The 18,684-nt window shown below is 33.3% G+C and overlaps 1 protein-coding gene across 1 annotated transcript; it reads right to left on the bottom strand.

Moving 5' to 3' along the window:
• Positions 1 to 196: 196 nt before the first annotated feature.
• Positions 197 to 1,945, bottom strand: LOC140181467 (uncharacterized). The gene is made up of 4 exons (XM_072225066.1): positions 1,594 to 1,945; positions 1,421 to 1,503; positions 827 to 1,267; positions 197 to 622 (listed from the first exon to the last, which is right to left on the bottom strand). The coding sequence occupies exons 1-4, from the start codon at positions 1,943 to 1,945 to the stop codon at positions 197 to 199; spliced, it is 1,302 nt and encodes a 433-aa protein (XP_072081167.1).
• Positions 1,946 to 18,684: the final 16,739 nt, after the last annotated feature.

Genomic DNA, 18,684 nt, shown 5'->3' with positions numbered 1-18,684 from the left:
CTTAACACATTAAGGTGGAGCAAACAGGAAAAGATATTTCAAAACAAACCAATAACTCTAGAATGTAACACAAAATAAATAACTCTCCATGCCTTCTTCGACATAGCCATCAACAACTTGAAGAACGTGCACTCTTCCACTCGTCGCAGTTAAACATGGACAAGTTGATGATTTCCTCAACACCTCTGCTTGTATTTTAAAATATCCTCTTATTCCCTTTCATCCAAATGTTCCAAATGATCGCACAAAAGCACCTTAGCCGCTGCTTTCGGTCCTCCTTCCTGCGCAGTTCTTCTGTCCAACTTAAAAAATGGTCCTTCATAGATCCCGGAAGAGACCATAGCCGGCCAAACACAGATATCCAAGCATTCCACACCTGCCAAGTAAAATCACATCCAAGAAACAAGTGGTGGACCTGCTCAACATCCTTGTTACATAGCACACAACTCTTGTCATCCTGATTGAGTATCCCAAGCCGAGTTAACCTCTCCTTGGTATTCACCCTGCCTGTCAAGACAAACCAAGCAAACAGCTCCACTCTTGGTGGAACTAAACCTTTCCAAATGGACTTAGTGAAGTTGTAACTGGTGATATCCTCTGGTAGCACTCCTTCTTGTATCACCTGCACAAAAGAGTTAGTCGAAAAAATACCAAGTCTATCATATTTCCACATCACTCTATCCTCTCTATTTGATACCAGCCTCACAGGTCTCAAAGACTCATGTAACTGACTCAACAGATCCAACTCCCACGGAAACAGCTCCCGCCTCCATAGAAAATTCCAAACCCACTCTAACCCATCCCAAAACCCACAATCCCCAATAACCGAATCACACTGGCTTGAAACAGAGAAGAGTCTGGAGAACCGATCTTTGAGAGATCCACAATGTAACCACATATCCTCCCAAAATCTAGTCCGATGACCGTCACCAATCTCCATGGACATACCTGTAATCATCTTATCTCTTATATTTTGGTCCTTTATCTGTATCTGGCATATATCCTTCCAAGGTCCTCCTTTAGTAGGTAACACTTGAGTGGACAGTAATTCATTTGGCTTCAGCTTATTACACGAATAGACCATTTTTTTCCACAGTGGGCACTCTTCCTGCGCAAATCGCCACCACCACTTGAACAAAAGGACGGTGTTACGAAGCATAGCGTCTCCAACTCCCAACCTACCTAGCTTCTCTGGGGCCTGCACCAAATCCCATCTTACCAGAGCCATCCCATTCTTCCCATCCTCCTTGCTCCATAGAAATCTTCTCTGCAAGGAAATCAACTTCTCAGCAACAGTTTTCGGCATCTTATACAAGCTCAGATAATACACCGGGAGGCTATTTAACACTGATTTGATGAGCACCAACTTTCCAGTTTTGTTCAGCACCTTAGATTTCTAAAGACTTAGTTTCTCCTATACCTTGTCGATTACAGGCTTCCAAGTCTTTAGCAGTCTTGGGTTTGCTCCTAAGGGGACCCGAAGGTATCTCATTGGGAGAGTACCTGACTTACAACCCCACAAGCTACACATACGTTGAACTAATTGCTCATCACAATTGATTGGAATTAGACTGGACTTATCAAAATTAATACTGAGCCCGAACATCAACTCAAACCACCGTAGTAGCCGCTTGTAGTTCTTCATGGTCTCATCTTCCGACGGGCAAAACAGAATGGTGTCATCAATAAACTGAAGGTGCGAAAGCTCCACCCTGTCTCTACCAACCATCAATGAAAAAATACGCATGTTCCTGATTGTCTCCCCAACCATCCTATGCAGGACATCCACAACCAGCACAAACAAGAAAGGAGAGAGGAGGTCTCCTTGTCTCAAACCCTTTCCCATTTTGAATGGTTTAGACGGCGAGTCATTTATCAAGAACGACATAGAAGCTGTGGTTACACACTCCATAACCCATGACCTCCACCTGCTTCCAAACCCCATCTTCTCCAACACAATATCCACAAAACTCCACTTGACTCAGTCGTAAGCTTTTTGGAAATCTAACTTGATTATGGCTGTCTCTTTGTTCCTCCTTTTAAGCCAATGAACCGTTTCGTATGCTATCATGCCCATCATGAATTTTCCTATCCTTTACAAAAGCACTCTGCGTCTCCCCTACTAACCTCGACATTACTGATCTCATCCTCCTAACTAACACCTTGGAGATAATCTTATACAGACACCCAACTATACTAATGGGTCTCAGGTCTCTAATCTCCTTCGCCCCAACAAATTTAGGTGCCAATGCCACCCAAGTTATATTAAACTCCGCCAGTAATCTGGACGTCTGAAAAAATTTCATCACTGCTGCCATGAAGTCAAACCCAATCTCATCCCAATATCTCTTAATGAAGTTCATGTTGTATCCATCACAACCTGGCGCCTTAGATGACTCACAATCCCATACTGTCGCTCTAATCTCTTCGGTTATGTTTTTAAAATTAATAAAAAAAATACTATGTTAATTTTTTACTTATATTATGTTAACAATTGATATGTCTTGATGACATGAATAGTGAATGATGCATTATAGATTGGTCACATATAATTAGGAAAGTTATTAGGTATATCGGAAATATTGGTGTTCCAATTGTTTTAACCGTTGATTTTAATTAATATATATTATATATATTTTTTATAATTCAGATCAACGGTTAAAACAACTGAAACACTGATATTCTCGGTATACCTGAAACTCTTCCAATAATATAATTATATATTAATAAGTGAAACATGGTATATTAATGTAGAAAATTATATTATCTATCACAATATTATTCGTTCACATATTAATAATTTATTATTGTAAATGTATTAAATTAATCTTTAAAATTAAATGTCATGAATCAGATCAGTCTATACACTAATTCTTTCTATATTTTTATAAATTTAAAATTCTTCATATCATTTAAATACATTAATTTCTCTTATTTTTCACTATGATGTATACAATTATTTTTATAAACATTTTTTAATTTTTAGTTATATATTCATATCATTTTTTTGCAATAACGTAATATTAATAAATTATATATATATTTTATTCTATTTTTAAGAAAATTAAAAAAGTTAGTTACTAGTATAGTGTATAATTATAACCAATTTAAGTTATTCAAATGATTAGTATATTTGCATTGTTTATTTAAATAAATGTCAGAAACTTAAAGTTCATATTAAATATGTAATAATTTATTAGCTAATAACAAATTTTTAAGTAGAGTTAAAATCTGCAATAAATTAATTCTTATTTTGTCGAACCAAAAAATACTGCATAAAACTAAAATAAAAAAAGTTGTAATGTATAATTATATATAGAGACATAAAATTATCATACTTTTTCTAAATAAATATTGGAAAGCTAGCTAAGTGAGCTAATTTTATTGAAATTATTAAAATATTAGATGAGTTAGCTAATGTTATGAAATACACGGGTTTTTTTTAGACTAAAGTAAAAAAGAAAAATTGTTTTTAAATTAGTCATATACTTAAATAATATATAGAACTATATATAACAAAATTTATTAATATTAAATTATAAAAAAAAATCAAATGATTAAAACTAAAAAACTAAAAATATTTATAAAAATACTTGTATTAAATAATATTGCAAAAAATAGAAAAAAATTAGTGTGTTCAAAAGATATTAAAAATTTTTAATTTATAAAAAAATAAGAAAAAATTGGTACAGAAACTGATTTGGTTCATAACATTCAATTTTATTGACTAAAATAAATTATTTAGTGCAAAATTAGAGACCATTTTGGTGTTCCTACAATGATTAATGATAGATTGACAAATTATATTATAATACATGACACCAAACTAATAAAACAATGCTGCCACGTATTAGTACAATATACACATATCACGTGTCACAAATCGACCCGTCATCACATTCCATGTGACCGAATCACACTATATTTTTCCTAATATTTTCAATAAATTTAAATTTTATCATGCTCTTTAAATTGTTTGGTCAATATATAATAAATATTTTTTTTTTTGTATTTATCCTCCAAAAACTATTCATCATCATCACATTTTCAAACTATTTTCTTATCTCTTCCAAACACTCCAATTTCCAAACCCATACTTATCACCACCGTCATCATCATCGTCTCTTCCTCACACATCAATATTGTTGGTGCTATTTGGTGAATGTCGCTAATTATAGTCGAAACTCTGCCGAAATTTTTAAAGAATTTAAAAAGATGTATTAGTTGTTTGTTTTAATATATGTTTGCAATTGTTTAAACTATGAAAACTGAGAATTTTCTTTGTGGAGATCTCTAATTTAAAAGAAAATTCTGCCAAATTTTCGTTAAAATTGTTTAAGGACATGTTTCGTATGTAAACTCTATCGAAGAAGATGATGAACAAGGGGTTGATGGGAAAGAAGAAAAAGAGGAATCTGAATGAGTGTAAATTTATGTTCAATTGTGTTATGTTATATGTTCGATTAAGTTCAAATATTGTATTACATGTTATATGTTAGACTTATATCCATAGTAATCATTCTCTATATTATAATTACATTTGGATTAAACTCTTTTTAACTATTTTAATTATTTGTTTTAGGTAGACATGACCAATAGAGGTAGTGTTGGGAGTTACTCTCGTGGTCGGAATACAAGGCGGGTGACTCACACCCGACAACTACTCAATCACCCTCTACATCCGCTAAGCCTACGACTTCACAGGTGTAGGCTCCAGGGGACTAGCCTTTCATCATGGTCTCAAACCCAAATTATTGGGGCCCTACAACTCTTGCTCCACCGTCTCCACCTCTTTAGTAGACCCAAACATCTACGCCACCTCTTGTGGCTGACCCCACAGCAGTGCTAGCTTCCTCCCATGGATCTCAGCCAAATCCTGTAGCACTGCAAGTCACTAAGATGCTGATTTGGTCTGATGGCATAACTGGGTAAACATTAAACTTCTTTAATTTGTATACTCTATGATGTGCAGATAAGGAGGAACCACCTAATGTAGTGGCTCTGACCTGACATTAAAAAGGCTTTGCATGTGTACTGGGAGACGGATGAGGGTTTTAGACATCGTAAAGCCACGAATAGGGCCAACAGGGCGTTGGCCAAGACATTGAGGTACACAAGGGTTCAGCCACGATTATGAAGACAAAGGTGAAGATCGTATAATGTCTTTACATATGCTTAGCTTGTTTCATTTTTGTTTCTTTAATTAATTGTCATTTTTGTAATATGCTTTTCGAATATGTCCAGACAAAGTTCCTATAGCGTATTGTTTCGATGCCGGAGGTCTTCAAACAACCCACACACTCAAGAAGAGCAGGGAGAGGTTTGCTGATCAGCGGTCTGCGAACTTTTATGTAGGTTATTGACTTTTTATAGAATTTATAACACACTATCATATCACCTCTTATATTGACATTCACATTAAATGTGTTAGGATTTATACACCCAGAACTTGGAAGTCGCGACACAGCAATCTCAGTAAACAGCATCCGAGCGCATCCGTGGTGGATGCTGATGTTGTGTGGCGCCAAACCGCATCCGAGCCACATCTTTGAAGTCTGGTTGTTTTACGCCAGCAACCTACGCATGTCCACCTTCAGGGCTTTCTCGACCTCGACCACCAGCCATGCAGGTCCGTAGCCGGACCTAGAACCTACTAGATTAGGCTCAGCAAATCCATTTGGTTGAGATGATATACGAAGATCTCCTTGCACGCATGGCAGTGAGGAATGCTCGAGATGTAGAGACAGAGTCCCTAAGACAGGAGCTCAGACAGGGGCTAAAGCACATACAATGCATGTGGCAGCAAATGGCTGTCTACTAGGAACAGATGCGAGCAAGGGACAACGGTGGTAGAGGCAGCGCTTCCTTATTTGCACTTGCACCAACGACCAACCCAGACACTAGCACCCACAACGTCACCGCACCAAGAGCAATAATGAGACCATCAGGAAGAGGAGGACCACGATAATTACGAGGACCCGTAGGGTCGTCTAGAGTTTTATTTTGTATTGTTTCACATTACTATCCATTCGAATTATATTATAGTGTATTTAGTTTTCAGTAATTTTTAATTTGAATGTTAATTATCATAATTTTGAAAATCATTGTTAAAAAAAATTAAATAAAAAATTAATATTTTATTAAAATATTAATTAAATATTACTGTCGAATTTTGTATTGCATAAATCTAACAGTATAATTATTTATTTTTATATTATTTTTTTACATAATATTACTGTCAAAATTTTCAGAAGAAATTTTAGACAATAATAACAAATAAAAATGGGCACTCTAGAAGTAATTACTGTCGAAATATTATGACGGTGGTTATTGTCGAATCCTTAAAATCAGCTAATAAATATTTAATGGCGATGTTTATACCGTCAGATTTTATTCGACGGTCTCTTCGATTTTTTAAAGAATTTTTTAGTAAATCTAACAATTTTCAACATTTTGTGTAGTGTAAAATACTACTTTATCCAAGTTAATATTATCAATTAAAAAAATTAGAAAAGAATGAATAGTTTCTTAATGCATTTATTGTGTATTTATTAACATAAAAAATTTTAAAATTTTATTATTCGTAATTTTAACATCAGTCATACTACACATACAAGTCTTTTTGGCTTACAAGTCCTATAAGTTGGGCCAAGCCCAACAAAAATTACTCTCACCCAACTCAAGCATGTTAAACACGCGCGTCACTCAACCATTTCCAAAGTGCGCTACTCACCATTATGAACGACTCTTCTTCTTCTTCCTCAATCAAAACCACAACCGTCGAGATTTAAGGCACATTCGAAAACTCTGAAGAAACTTTCAAACTCCTCGCTAACAGTCGACGAAATCAACAAGCAAACATCCAAATCTCCATAAAAAAACACCAAAAAGAAAGAAGAAACATTATTCAAGGTACTGTTTCACTAATCTTCTAGGTTTTTCAGATTTCTCTTTCCGATTTTGAAAACGAAGCATTATATCGTCGTATTTCTCTTTTATTAAGTAGATTCATTATATGTTCTTGGTTTAAAGTAGATATTAAGGTTCTGGTGAAACTGCTCAAGTCGCTTATACTGTTTTACATACTTTTAGTGAATGATTTAACGTGATTTTTCATCTATTTTTGTGCATGTTTGGAAGTAATTTTGTATACATATAAATTTTGTACTGTATTTCAAGTAAACTCATATTTTGGTGTATATGGCCAAGTTTTGGGTGTATATCATCGAATTCGAATGTGACTGGTGCTTCTAGTGAAATTTTGACCTTAAATATCATTTTGAACTCATATAATGTTATGTAATTAAAAAAAATACAGGTGTATATCTCTAGTATATATATCAAGAGTATTCAAGTGTAACTGGTGCTGTTGTACTTGTGCTTTAGCTTGTAGTGTCATTATATGTATGTTTGTTGACTTGAATATTATTTTGAACTCATATAATGTTGTGTAATCGAAAAAATAATAAATGTGTATATGACTGGACTTGGGTGTATGGGGCTAGTATTTGGGTGTATCTAGCAGTTATTTGGGTGTCTGTTGCTGGTATTTGGGTGTATGCGGCTCGTATTTGAGTGTATATGATTGTTATTTGGCTAGTATTGACAGTATTTTTTATTCCTTACAGTAAAAATGACAAGCAAGAGCCAAGATGGAAAAAATACAATGTAAAGCACACACACATCTTAGAACAAGTCAATTTTTCCTAGTATAAATATAGGTTATTTAAATGATTCTCATTTTGCTTTGTTTACAGCAAACCAATGATTTGAAATGTGCCACGCAACTATTGAGTGAAAAGTTTGAAAAGATGAGTGAGGCAAAGAAGGCCATCATTCGCGGATTAGGATTTGGTGGTCTCATACACATCCCGCCGATGAATGTGCCACACAAACTGTTGAAGGAGTTGGCTAATTCCTTTAATTTGGACAAAAACAAATTGGACACAAGGCACGGTTCGTTGAAAATTAAACCAAAAAAAATAGAAGCTGCCCTTGGCCTCAATGCATCAGGTAACTGATTACAGAAAACCTTTATACTTGCATTTTCTAATCTATTCTTTGTAATATCTTATTCTGATCTCATGTAAACAAGAAATAAATTTAGGTGTATATGGCTGGTACTGGGTGTATTTTAAGTGATTTGGAGTATAATTTGTTTTTTTTTTTATAGGAGACCTATTTTCCGATAAACTGAGTTTTATGGAACTTTCTGAAGAGAACAAAGAGATTTTTAGAAGGTTCCAGGGAAAAACATTAAAGAATCTAACCAATCAGATGATGGATATCGGTATTGACAACGATCAAGATTGCCTAATGTTTAAGAGGATTTTCATCTTCTATATTCAAATGGCGTTCTTGTTGCCAACTACGATAAACAAAGTATCCCCTGTCCATCTAGCTCCAATTTTTCGGATGAACATAACGGAGTACAATTGGGGCAGCCATGTCCTCAATTTCATCATCAAAGGCATAATCAATTACCGTTTGAAAAAGAAAAAAAATTGATTGATGGCTGCCTCTATGGCTTGATGATAGTCTATTTTCATCTAACAAAACACGCAGACAAGAAAGGAGAAGGAATCTCTGGACTGCCCTGGGTTAGCCATTGGAATAGAGAGCTACTAGTAGCGAGGATCAGAGCAGAAATTGATGGTAATATGGTAACTAAACAGAATACATTCTCTAATTTGGGTGTATTTTATTTATGTAGATGGTGTAAACTAACATTTCTACTGTTTCAGGGCATCGTCAAGAAGGCGGAAGTGAAAAAGAAATTGAAGGAAATGAAAGAGAAAGAAAAGAAAGAAAAAAAAAAGAAAAAGACAAAAAAAAATAAGTAAGTTCATCCGAGAGTGGTTCATTGGAGAGTGAACTTGCTTTTTCCTCTGAGTTTGAGTCTGAAGAAGACTCAGAGGAAGCAACAAAAAGAAGAAAACAACCCACCAAGACAACTAAAAAGTAAGTAATATTTTTTGGTGTATTTGTCATTTTTAGGGTATTTTTTGCTAATGATTGTTTGCTCTCCAGAATGGTATCCAGAAAAAGGAAACAGATTTTGGAGGATTCCACTTCAGAAAGTGAAAGTGAATCCGATGATGAGTAAGATTCTGAAATTGTCATTGCATTGCTTTCTTTTCTATTTATTATCAAAATTTGATGTATTAATAGAGTGTTTGTCATTTAATTTTAGAAGCGAAGAATCGTCACCAATAATAAAATAAAAATCAAAGAAAAAAATTCAGGCTCCACCCAAAAAGTATGCACTGCTTTCAAGAGTATTTTATCATCAATTTTGTTGTGTTTGTCTGATTCATACTTTTTTTATTTTCAGGATGCAATCCAAAAAAATAAAGCACATTGTTGAGGATTCGTCTTCTGAAGAACAAATTGAATCCTATGATGTGTAAGATACTTTGTAAAGCTATCTTACCCTTTATCATCAAAATTATATTTGTTAAGATGTTCTTTTGTATGTACTGTCAGAACTGATGTAAGAACTGAAAAAATAGAAAAATTCTTCAGAGAATCAAAAAAGAAAAAAAAACCAATGGAAAAGCTGCACAGGGGTATGTTGAATTTGGGTGTATATTGCCGATTTTAAGGTATTGTTGTTGTTGATAATTGTTTTTGCTTTCCCAGGATGAAGGAAGCTGGGCTCCCATCAACGGAAGGTCACTATGACTCATCCGAAATGTAAGATCCTTTATTTGATAGAATTTTGAGATCCTAATTTAATTAAATAGTATTTTTACTGAATAATATTTATTCTGTGCTTAGAATGACGGAGGTGAACTTAGGAAGCAAAAATGATCCTGTGTTTCAAACACAAACGGATCAAAGAAGCATAAACAAACCCACAAATAGCATGTAATTTTTGTTTCTAATACCGTTTGCTTAATTCTTTTGTTACTATCTGCTTCTAATTTTGTATATATTTTTTTTAGAAAAAAAAGCCCTTTAATGTTTTATTCAAGAAAAAAAGACAGGAAAAAAAAGAAAAATCTGTAACTATGTAAGTTCTCAAAAAACAAAGCCTATGTTTCTTTTCAATGCTTCAGGTGTATTTTGACATTATTTGGGTGGATTTCAGGTTGGGTCTGGAAGAAGAATCGGTCAGTGACCTAGCTCAATAGAAGATGATCATTGTTCGGATGGAGACACATTCACAATCTGAACCGCTTGATATGTGAGTTTTACAACTAAATTTCAACCTTCTATGTGAGTTTTACAACTAAATTTCAACCTTCTAATAATCTATTTTAAGGGAGTTTTTTAACTTTTTATTTTTGTCTTGTTTAGAATTCCGATTCAAGTATGCATGCCTCTGTCGCAAACAACAGCAACAACCCCTATTCAAATTGAACCATCCCCTCCCCCCCCCCCCAAGTCTATGAGCAAGAAAATTAGTGAATAAGCAATTAAGGGAGGGTATGGAATAAATATTCAGGTGTATTTGGTTATTATTTGGGTGTATTTTTTTCTTGGGTGTATTTTTTTCTTGGGTGTATCTCATCTGAATTGAGCTGTAATTAGTTTTTTTATAATTTAAATCTTTTTCTATAACACTGCAGTACTCCACAACCCCAGCAACCTGCTGAAAGCACACCCACAGTTCCACCAACTCCATCTAAAATGTAAGTTCTACACAATATAGCTCTCTTTCGATATCATTAGTCTATTCTTATTTTTATAGTATCTTATATGTCAAAACACAGTAATCCACACTTGAAGCCACTGCTACACTGATGATGATCGCCAACACAGCATCCTATGTACCTAAACAATTTCTGGCGCCATCATTCAGTCTCAGCTTCACTGATTCGAGTAAAGAAGAAACGCTAACTCAAGAGGGGCAACCAGGATCTGAGAAGGGAAAAAGTCCTAAGACACCAATACTAATTGAAGAATTAGAAGAGCTGGTGGAGAAAATTGCAAACACTGAAGTTAAGGCAGCATTGAATTTTGCAAAGGATAAAGTCCCCCGATCGAAAAGCAGCCTGCCGACTAAATTTTTGAAAAGTTTGAAACTCCTGCAAGGAGGAAGGAATTGTTGGTCGACATGAAAGAAAAGTGTTACCTTTGGGCCACACATGTAAAGACCTACGGGGATGGAGGTACTAAAGAGTATGAGCCAGTGTGCATCCTCAATGCTCAACAACCATTGCAATTGTCAAAAATCCACTTCGCATCTCTAAAAGCTAGTTCATAAATCAAAGTTGAGGTAATATTATAATAAGAGTAATGATTTTATAATGAGATGTGACTGCAATGTTGATTGATGTAATTAATTTGGATTTTTTATTTTTCTAGATTGTCACTGCTATGTGTCTGATTCTGAACCAACAAAATATTAGAAGATTTGAAGAAGTTTACTGTCTCCCTTTACTATTGTGGTAAGGTGTATTGAACTCAATTTTGGGTGTATTTGTATAATATTTTTGGTGTATTAAATATTTTTTTCGCTGTTTCACAAATGCTGTAGAACATGGCTATTGGGAATCATAAGGGCGGCGAGTTCTTACAGCCAAAAACAAAAAAGTCGTTTAAGATTGAAGACTACAAAATGTTCATACCTTTTTTGGACCTAAAAAAATTGGCATCCCATCCATATGTAAGTTTTCATTTCTAAAACTTCTTATCACAATTCTTTGGTTATGTGCCAATTAAACTAAAACACTATTCAATGTGGCCATACTTCAGATATTTGCACCTGTTTGTTACGCGGAGCATTGGTGGATATGGGTGGCTGATGTTAGAAAGAAAAAATTTTGTATCCTTGACCCGTATCACAAGACGTGTCCCTCCGAACACAGAATGAATCTTAATAAATTTGTTGTAAGTTAATTCTGTTGCTTGTATTTTAGGATTTGGGTGTAGTTCTGTTGAAAATAAGGTGTAGTATGGGATCCTTTGGGTGTAATCAGGTATTAAATTTATTCTTTCTTATATTTTGCTTTGTTTTTGTTTTTAGGGGTATGTGATTTCCATAATAAGGGTATATGCCGGGAGGAACCTCTCAAGAAAGACGATCCTGAAATTCAACCACCATACATAAACATTTCAGGCCAAAAAACAGAGTATAAATCTTTCTCTCTGAAAATTATATTTTTTCTTGCTGTCGTATTTTAATTTGCTAATTTATTTTTGGTTTTCAGCTATGATTGTGCTATTTATGTAATGAAATGGCTTGAAATAATCGAGCCTCAAAACATTAAAAAGGGAAAGTTTAACTGGGACAATTGGACATAAGTAATTGTGTTTAAAATTATATAACTATCTATTACTTTACTAAATTAACGGAGTTAATTAAAAGAATATTCTGTTAAACTGTAGGCGGAGGTGGACCACTTTAGAGTTGAATATGCTTTGCAGATTCTATTTCATGAGATGAATCGAGATAGAGATACAACCATTAGGGAAAGCGAAGCAATAAGATTGTCCAAGCCATCTGCAATGTCGTTAAGTCCATATTGTCAAATAAATTCAGATGATATTGACAGTGATTAGTTTGAATGGTGTGTAGTCTTGGAATAGTTTGAACAGTTTTTGTAAAGTTTGTGAATATTTAATCCAATCTTATTATAAATTATTTTTGCATAAATAAACTGTCTGTGTTGTATTCAAAAGCTGTCAATTACAGGTTGAAAAAAAATCAAGGAAAACAACATCAAACCTACTAGTACACCGAATTACTTAAATAATACACCCAAATATAACCGGTATACACCCAAATTGAGTAATCACATATTTCCATGGAAAAACCATCCAAGAGTTATGAAAATTCAGAAATTTGAATTGTTAACCTCTTTAGGATTTGATTGTATATGATTGTAAATTTAAAATGAACAAATATAAACAAGACACTAATTTCCAACACAAAGAGCAGCATCTGAAAAATATAAAAAAAAAATATCAAAAACAAAAGAATGCAGAAATACACCAAAAAAGTTGATCGTTATACCAAAATATTGTCATTATACACCCAAAAACCTATCCCCTGCTGCTGGATCTCTGAACTGATAATTCATAACATGTCCATGATATTGGCTGGAATTTGGTTGCACCACTGATGCGCCATTAAAAAGGTTCAACTGGAAAAAATAAACTCACATATTAGCAAAAATATTAACAGAAAATAAACTCAATTACCCCCTGTTTAGAAAACATCACTTTTACCTCGCTTAGAGTTTTCGTTTTCTTTTTCTTTAAGGCATTTGCAATTTGTTTGTCTAACTTTGAACCTAGTCTATTTTTGGGACGTCCTCTTGTTCTCACCCTTGGAGGGCTTTGAAGCTCGTTAACAGATTCTAAGTTAGCATCTTCATGAGATAACAAACATGTCCCTTTCCTTTTGGCTTTCAGTTCTTGCATCTCAACCACGATGTTATCATAGGCGCGGTGTAGAATGGCAGTGAGCTCCTCGGATTCTGATATAAATTCGCATATATTTTGCAAACGAAACACCAATTCGTCAAACCTCTTGCTTCTTGGGTCCAACAGTGGCTCGTCGTGGCTGCTCTTGATGTGTGTGTGTCTCCTCTTTACGTTCTTGCTCCATCGTTCTAATATGTATCTCGGTGACACTTTGTTTACTCGTTCAAAACTTAACATGCTTAGGGCGTGACAGCATAATATCCCTCTTGACTCGAATAATAAGCACTAGCATTTCACTTGGCCTGCTACCGAGTCGTATGTAACCGCAAACTTATTCAATGTTGAGTTGGAAACTTGTTCTACAACTTTGTATACCGAATAATCTAGAGCGGAGTTCGTTGATCTTGTGATGCAATTCACCTTCCCTCTGAATTGTGTTTGGACTTTCCTGAACTTTTGATGAGTGTACACCTGTTGAAACTGGGCTTCTATTGAGAATTTTGTTGCACACGGTATGACGGTGTGAAAATCTGCAGCATCTGATTCTCTCTCTCTTTGCTCCCTACTTTCGAGGCAATTATCGTATTATTTGACGAATTGGATAAGTGAGTTGTTCCGCGTAATGAACTTGTTAAAAAAGGCATGCATGCTCTCGCTCCTTTGTGTGCTTATCATCCCGACCCAGAAGTGGTGATCAAGGTAAATTGGAATCTATATATGACGGTCTTCGTAAAGCTCTGCAAAAAATACCTAAATCATACTATAATACACCAAAAAATATGCGATTTACACCTCTGCTGCATATTTTAAAAGACATTACCTGAAAGCCACTTGTTGTCAACAAGACCATACTTCATCAGAAAATCATTCCAATTCCTATCAAATGATTCTTTGGTATGAGAGTTCCAAACAACATGGCTCATTTCTTGTTCGATATCTATATGTCCCTTGTAGCCATTTAATTTGCTTGGAATCTTCTTCATGATGTGCCAAATACACCAACAGTGAATTGTTGTGGGCATACAAGCCTCGATAGCCCTTTGCATCGATGCGCATTGATCGGTGAGAATCCCTTTTGGAGTATTTTGTCTCATGCAACGAAGCCAACATTCAAATAACTATTTGAATGATTGAATATCTTCATTTTTTTTATCAAAGCGCATCCCAGAGGTGTTGACTGACCGTGGTGATTCACCTCGACAAAAGAACTAAAACCATATTATACCTGAAATAGATTACGACAAAACAGGATTAAAATCGTTAAATACACCCAAATAATGACCTTCTACATCCAAAAATATCCAATATACACCTCTGCAGCAGATTTATAAAACAACATTAATTCAGCATCATAAACCAGAACAGCATATTACCTGTTTGTATTTTAGGTGGTGTCGAATGAAATAACATCTCCAAAATACTCACAGGCAGCCCTGCTCCTTGCGTCGGCCCAAAAAGCAAGTTTAATCGACTGATCGTCCTCGAGTTCAAGCTCGAAAAAGAAATTCTGATTCTTCTCTTTCATTCTTAATAAGTATTTCCTGAATTCTTTTGCATCGTCTAGTTCCGAAACATTCCGCACTTCTCTCGTGATGTAATTTCTCACGTCTTTTTCGATAAAATTTAACTCCCGGTGACTCCCAGCTGTTGCCACAAATAATTGGTAAGTTTTGCTTGGTCTGATACCAGCTTCCTCGTTATTCTCTATTGTACGACGCACGAAAATGCTTAGTTTCCTATGCTGTTTAAGCATCTCTGCTTGATTTGCACAGCAAGGATGTGAATGATGCAACACAACCTTGGAAATGATCCAAACACCGATATCCTTCAATATGTGTATATAAATTCTTGCAGGACAATTTAATCCTGCTGAGGGGTTTGTCTTCTTCGTCGGAGATATTTTCGGTTTTCATTTCCCATCTCTACTACATGTAATCAATTGATTCTTAATTTTGTTTCCCTTCTTATTTGTTCTCTGAACTCTTGTAGAAAAACCTGCAGCTTTTGAATAATCCTTGTAGAATTTTGCAGCATCTTCAAGGATGTTAAAAGTCATCCCAACCTTGAGAACAAACTGCTCATCAACATCACAGAGCGGCTGCAAAATACACCCAAAAAGTCCAAATACACCATATCAAAACAAGCATAAACTATAGAATGTAAATACAACTATAATACCATCATCAAAAATGACAAAAATCAGATTCATGAATCATCATCAAACAAAAACTAAAACAATTCAACTAATTCAACTAAAAGAATAAGACAATTCACCCTCGGTCAGATAAAAAGTCATAAACTGTAAATACACCCAAATATTTCTGATTTACAAGCCTAAAGTCTGATATAAAATGCAGAAAATTCATCAGAACTAGTCCATTACATTTAATTTAAACAACGAACAATGAATAGCAAATTTTACAGGCAAGGTTTAAAACATTATTCAGCCCCACAATCATAAACTACTAACAAAAATATTAACTGAATTAAACCATATTTCAGGAACTTCATTGGATTCAAATTCAAAATCCACTTCGCTTTGATTTAGCTGACAATCTGAAGTTGAATCATCTATTATCTTCAAAATGATTTCAGAGCTTGATTTCAAAAACAATGGAAATCGAAAAAAACGAAAAAAGAGAACAGAGAGAGAAACACACGTAAACGGCGAAGGAAAATGCAGAGAGAAACACACAAAAGAGATCGAAGAGAAAATGTAAGAAAACGCAGAAGAAATTTGAAAAAGGAAACAAAATCCTTTCGAAAGAAGAAGTTAGATATTCACGCGTTGATTGATTGAAAATTTGTTAAGGAAGTGCGTGAACTAGACGTGCCAGAAGAGATGCATTTTAGAGGTAAAAAATTTTCAGGACTTATAAGACTTGTATAACAAAAAAAACTTATACGTGGAGATTAATTGTTTTAATATAGGTTTTCAGGACATATATGATAGCTAAACCCTCCTTATTATTACACATATTAAATATTAGAAAACTAATGGATTGATGTTAATCATTATGGGGGAGAATCTGTAATGGTTTTACCTTTCTACCGGAAAAGATAAGCTCAATGATGACCCTAATCTATAGCAAATATCTTATTCTTCATAATTTGGGTACAGTGACATAGGGGTGAGAATTTTCTTTCATCATCATATTGGCTATGAAGACTTCAATACTAGCACTTATTAATGTAGTTATTAATTTATTAAAAAAATAATTTTGATGTATTTTAAATAAAATGTTTTATATATTTCTTTAATTTTATCTTTTATTTTAAATGATTATTTATAAAATAAACATAAAAATTAGATGTTTTTATTTTTATGACCTTGCGAAATTGGACTTTGTATAAATTTTGTTACACTAACTATGCCTAAAAATTAAATCCTGTTATAATTATATTATAGAAATCCTAATAAATTCAAAATTTATTTATAAAGTTTATACTTTCAACTCTTAATAATAATGTTTACATCTTCCTAGAATATATATATATATATTACCCATAAATGTTTACAACTATTATTCTCATATTTTTATATAAATAAAATTAAATGACTGATCACTATAAGTTTTCTTGAAATTTTTATTAAATATAGTCTAAAAATATACAAATATTTATCTTAATCTTTTACTCATTAGCACACACATATAAGAGGAATATTTCTTAATCTGTGAGACGCGGTTAATGATGATTATTTCTTTCAAAAGTTAAACAAAAAACATTAATATGTATAGAAGTACATTTTAAAGTGGAAATAAACCTTTTCATTTATTTAAAAAAAAAAATCTCCTTGACCTTTTTAAAATGTATACTTTATGTTTTATCATTGGTACAAATATGTGAATCCCACTAATTACTAATCTAAGTTCCACAACAAAATTAAATTCTAAATTTAAATTAACTTAATGATAAAAGTTTTCTACTATCATAATATCAATTGTGTGTGTCTATATATATAAATCCAAAAAATAGTAAATAAATTTCAATCATTACATATTTGTATATATTTATATATTATTTTCTATTTTCTATTTGTTTTCTATAAAATAATCATCCATTAAAATAATTAAATATTTTATCCCTGAATAATTAAATCAGTTATGATAAAATAATAAAAAACGGCGACATAATCAAACTTTATCATAAACAATTGTACATCAAATATACGGTCGTGGTTTTTTTTTTTTTTTTTACATTCAACATAACCATATTACATAGACAACAAAAATTAATTAAGAGAATCCACTGTTCTTATAAAGCAGTAATAATAGGTTCATGATCCCAAATTGATTCGCGGGAAAAGCTCTATCTGTAGTCCTAAAATTTAGGAAATCAAGTTTCAAGCATTACAATCATCAACAGAATACAGGACAAGAAGCAAATTATAGACACCGAAAAGTCGAACACTAAAGTTTGGTATCAATATTGCATATATTTTTTTTAGATTTTGATCAAAGTTTGGTGCAATACTTAATTATTAGATTTTATGGCGGGGTATATTATCTTCTTCTAAAATTTTAAAAAATACCATAAAATTTAATAGTTGAATGTTACACAAAAAATTAGTCAATATTTAAAAAATGGTGGAAGCTCAGTCGATTTCACGTGAAGTTGATACTTGATTGATTTGACTAAATTTTCATCTAATGTCTCTCAGATATCAACTTCACGTGAAGTCAACTTCACCTGAATTTTTACCTTAAAAAATTAGCCTTGATGTTACACTTCTTTCTCCTTTTTTTTCCTTAAAAAAATGAACTACACAATTATGAATAAAGCCAATGGCCAACTATCAAGAAAACTATACAAAAATTGAAAGATTTAACCGTGAAATATAAAAATATCTTAAAAATTTAAAAAGTGGCAGAAATAATTAATATTTTTTAAATAAACAATAAATAAAATTTGTAAAGATACATGCAAAAAAAAGGGAAAAATTGGATTTCTTAATTTTTTTTCATTTAAAAATAAATCAACCATTAAAAAAATCGAAATTGAGAGAGTTTTTTTTTTTTTTGAACAAAATAGCTCAACACAATAAGTGGAGCAAAAATAACAAGCAAATAGAAAAGTTTAAAAAAAATTGCAAAAAAACTTATCAACTATTTTTTGTGCTCCTCCTTCTTATGGTGTACTCTTGATTTTTGTACTCGTGAAAACATCTTCAACCACTCTAATCTTATTAAAACTCTGTCAATCCAATTGTAAGATCGCTAAGCGAATGTCTACCAGTCTGTTAATCTGACAGCATTCTTTCTCCCTTCCACCTGTACAATCTCGTTGAAGTCTCTCATAAAGGCT

Source organism: Arachis hypogaea, chromosome 18, assembly GCF_003086295.3.
Source record: "Arachis hypogaea cultivar Tifrunner chromosome 18, arahy.Tifrunner.gnm2.J5K5, whole genome shotgun sequence".
Lineage (NCBI taxonomy): Eukaryota > Viridiplantae > Streptophyta > Magnoliopsida > Fabales > Fabaceae > Arachis > Arachis hypogaea.
Note: the sequence above shows the minus strand (reverse complement) of the source record. Positions and strands in the feature narration are given on the sequence as shown.

Excerpts from the sequence above, each read along its gene's own strand:
- LOC140181467 (XM_072225066.1), bottom strand. The coding sequence starts at position 1,945 with ATGGGGTTTGGAAGCAGGTGGAGGTCATGGGTTATGGAGTGTGTAACC. Across the intron at positions 1,268-1,420 it reads GGAAGCCTGTAATCGACAAG|AGAAGATTTCTATGGAGCAA; the intron begins GTATAGGAGAAA and ends ATTTCCTTGCAG. Across the intron at positions 623-826 it reads TTTCAAGCCAGTGTGATTCG|GTGATACAAGAAGGAGTGCT; the intron begins GTTATTGGGGAT and ends TCTTTTGTGCAG.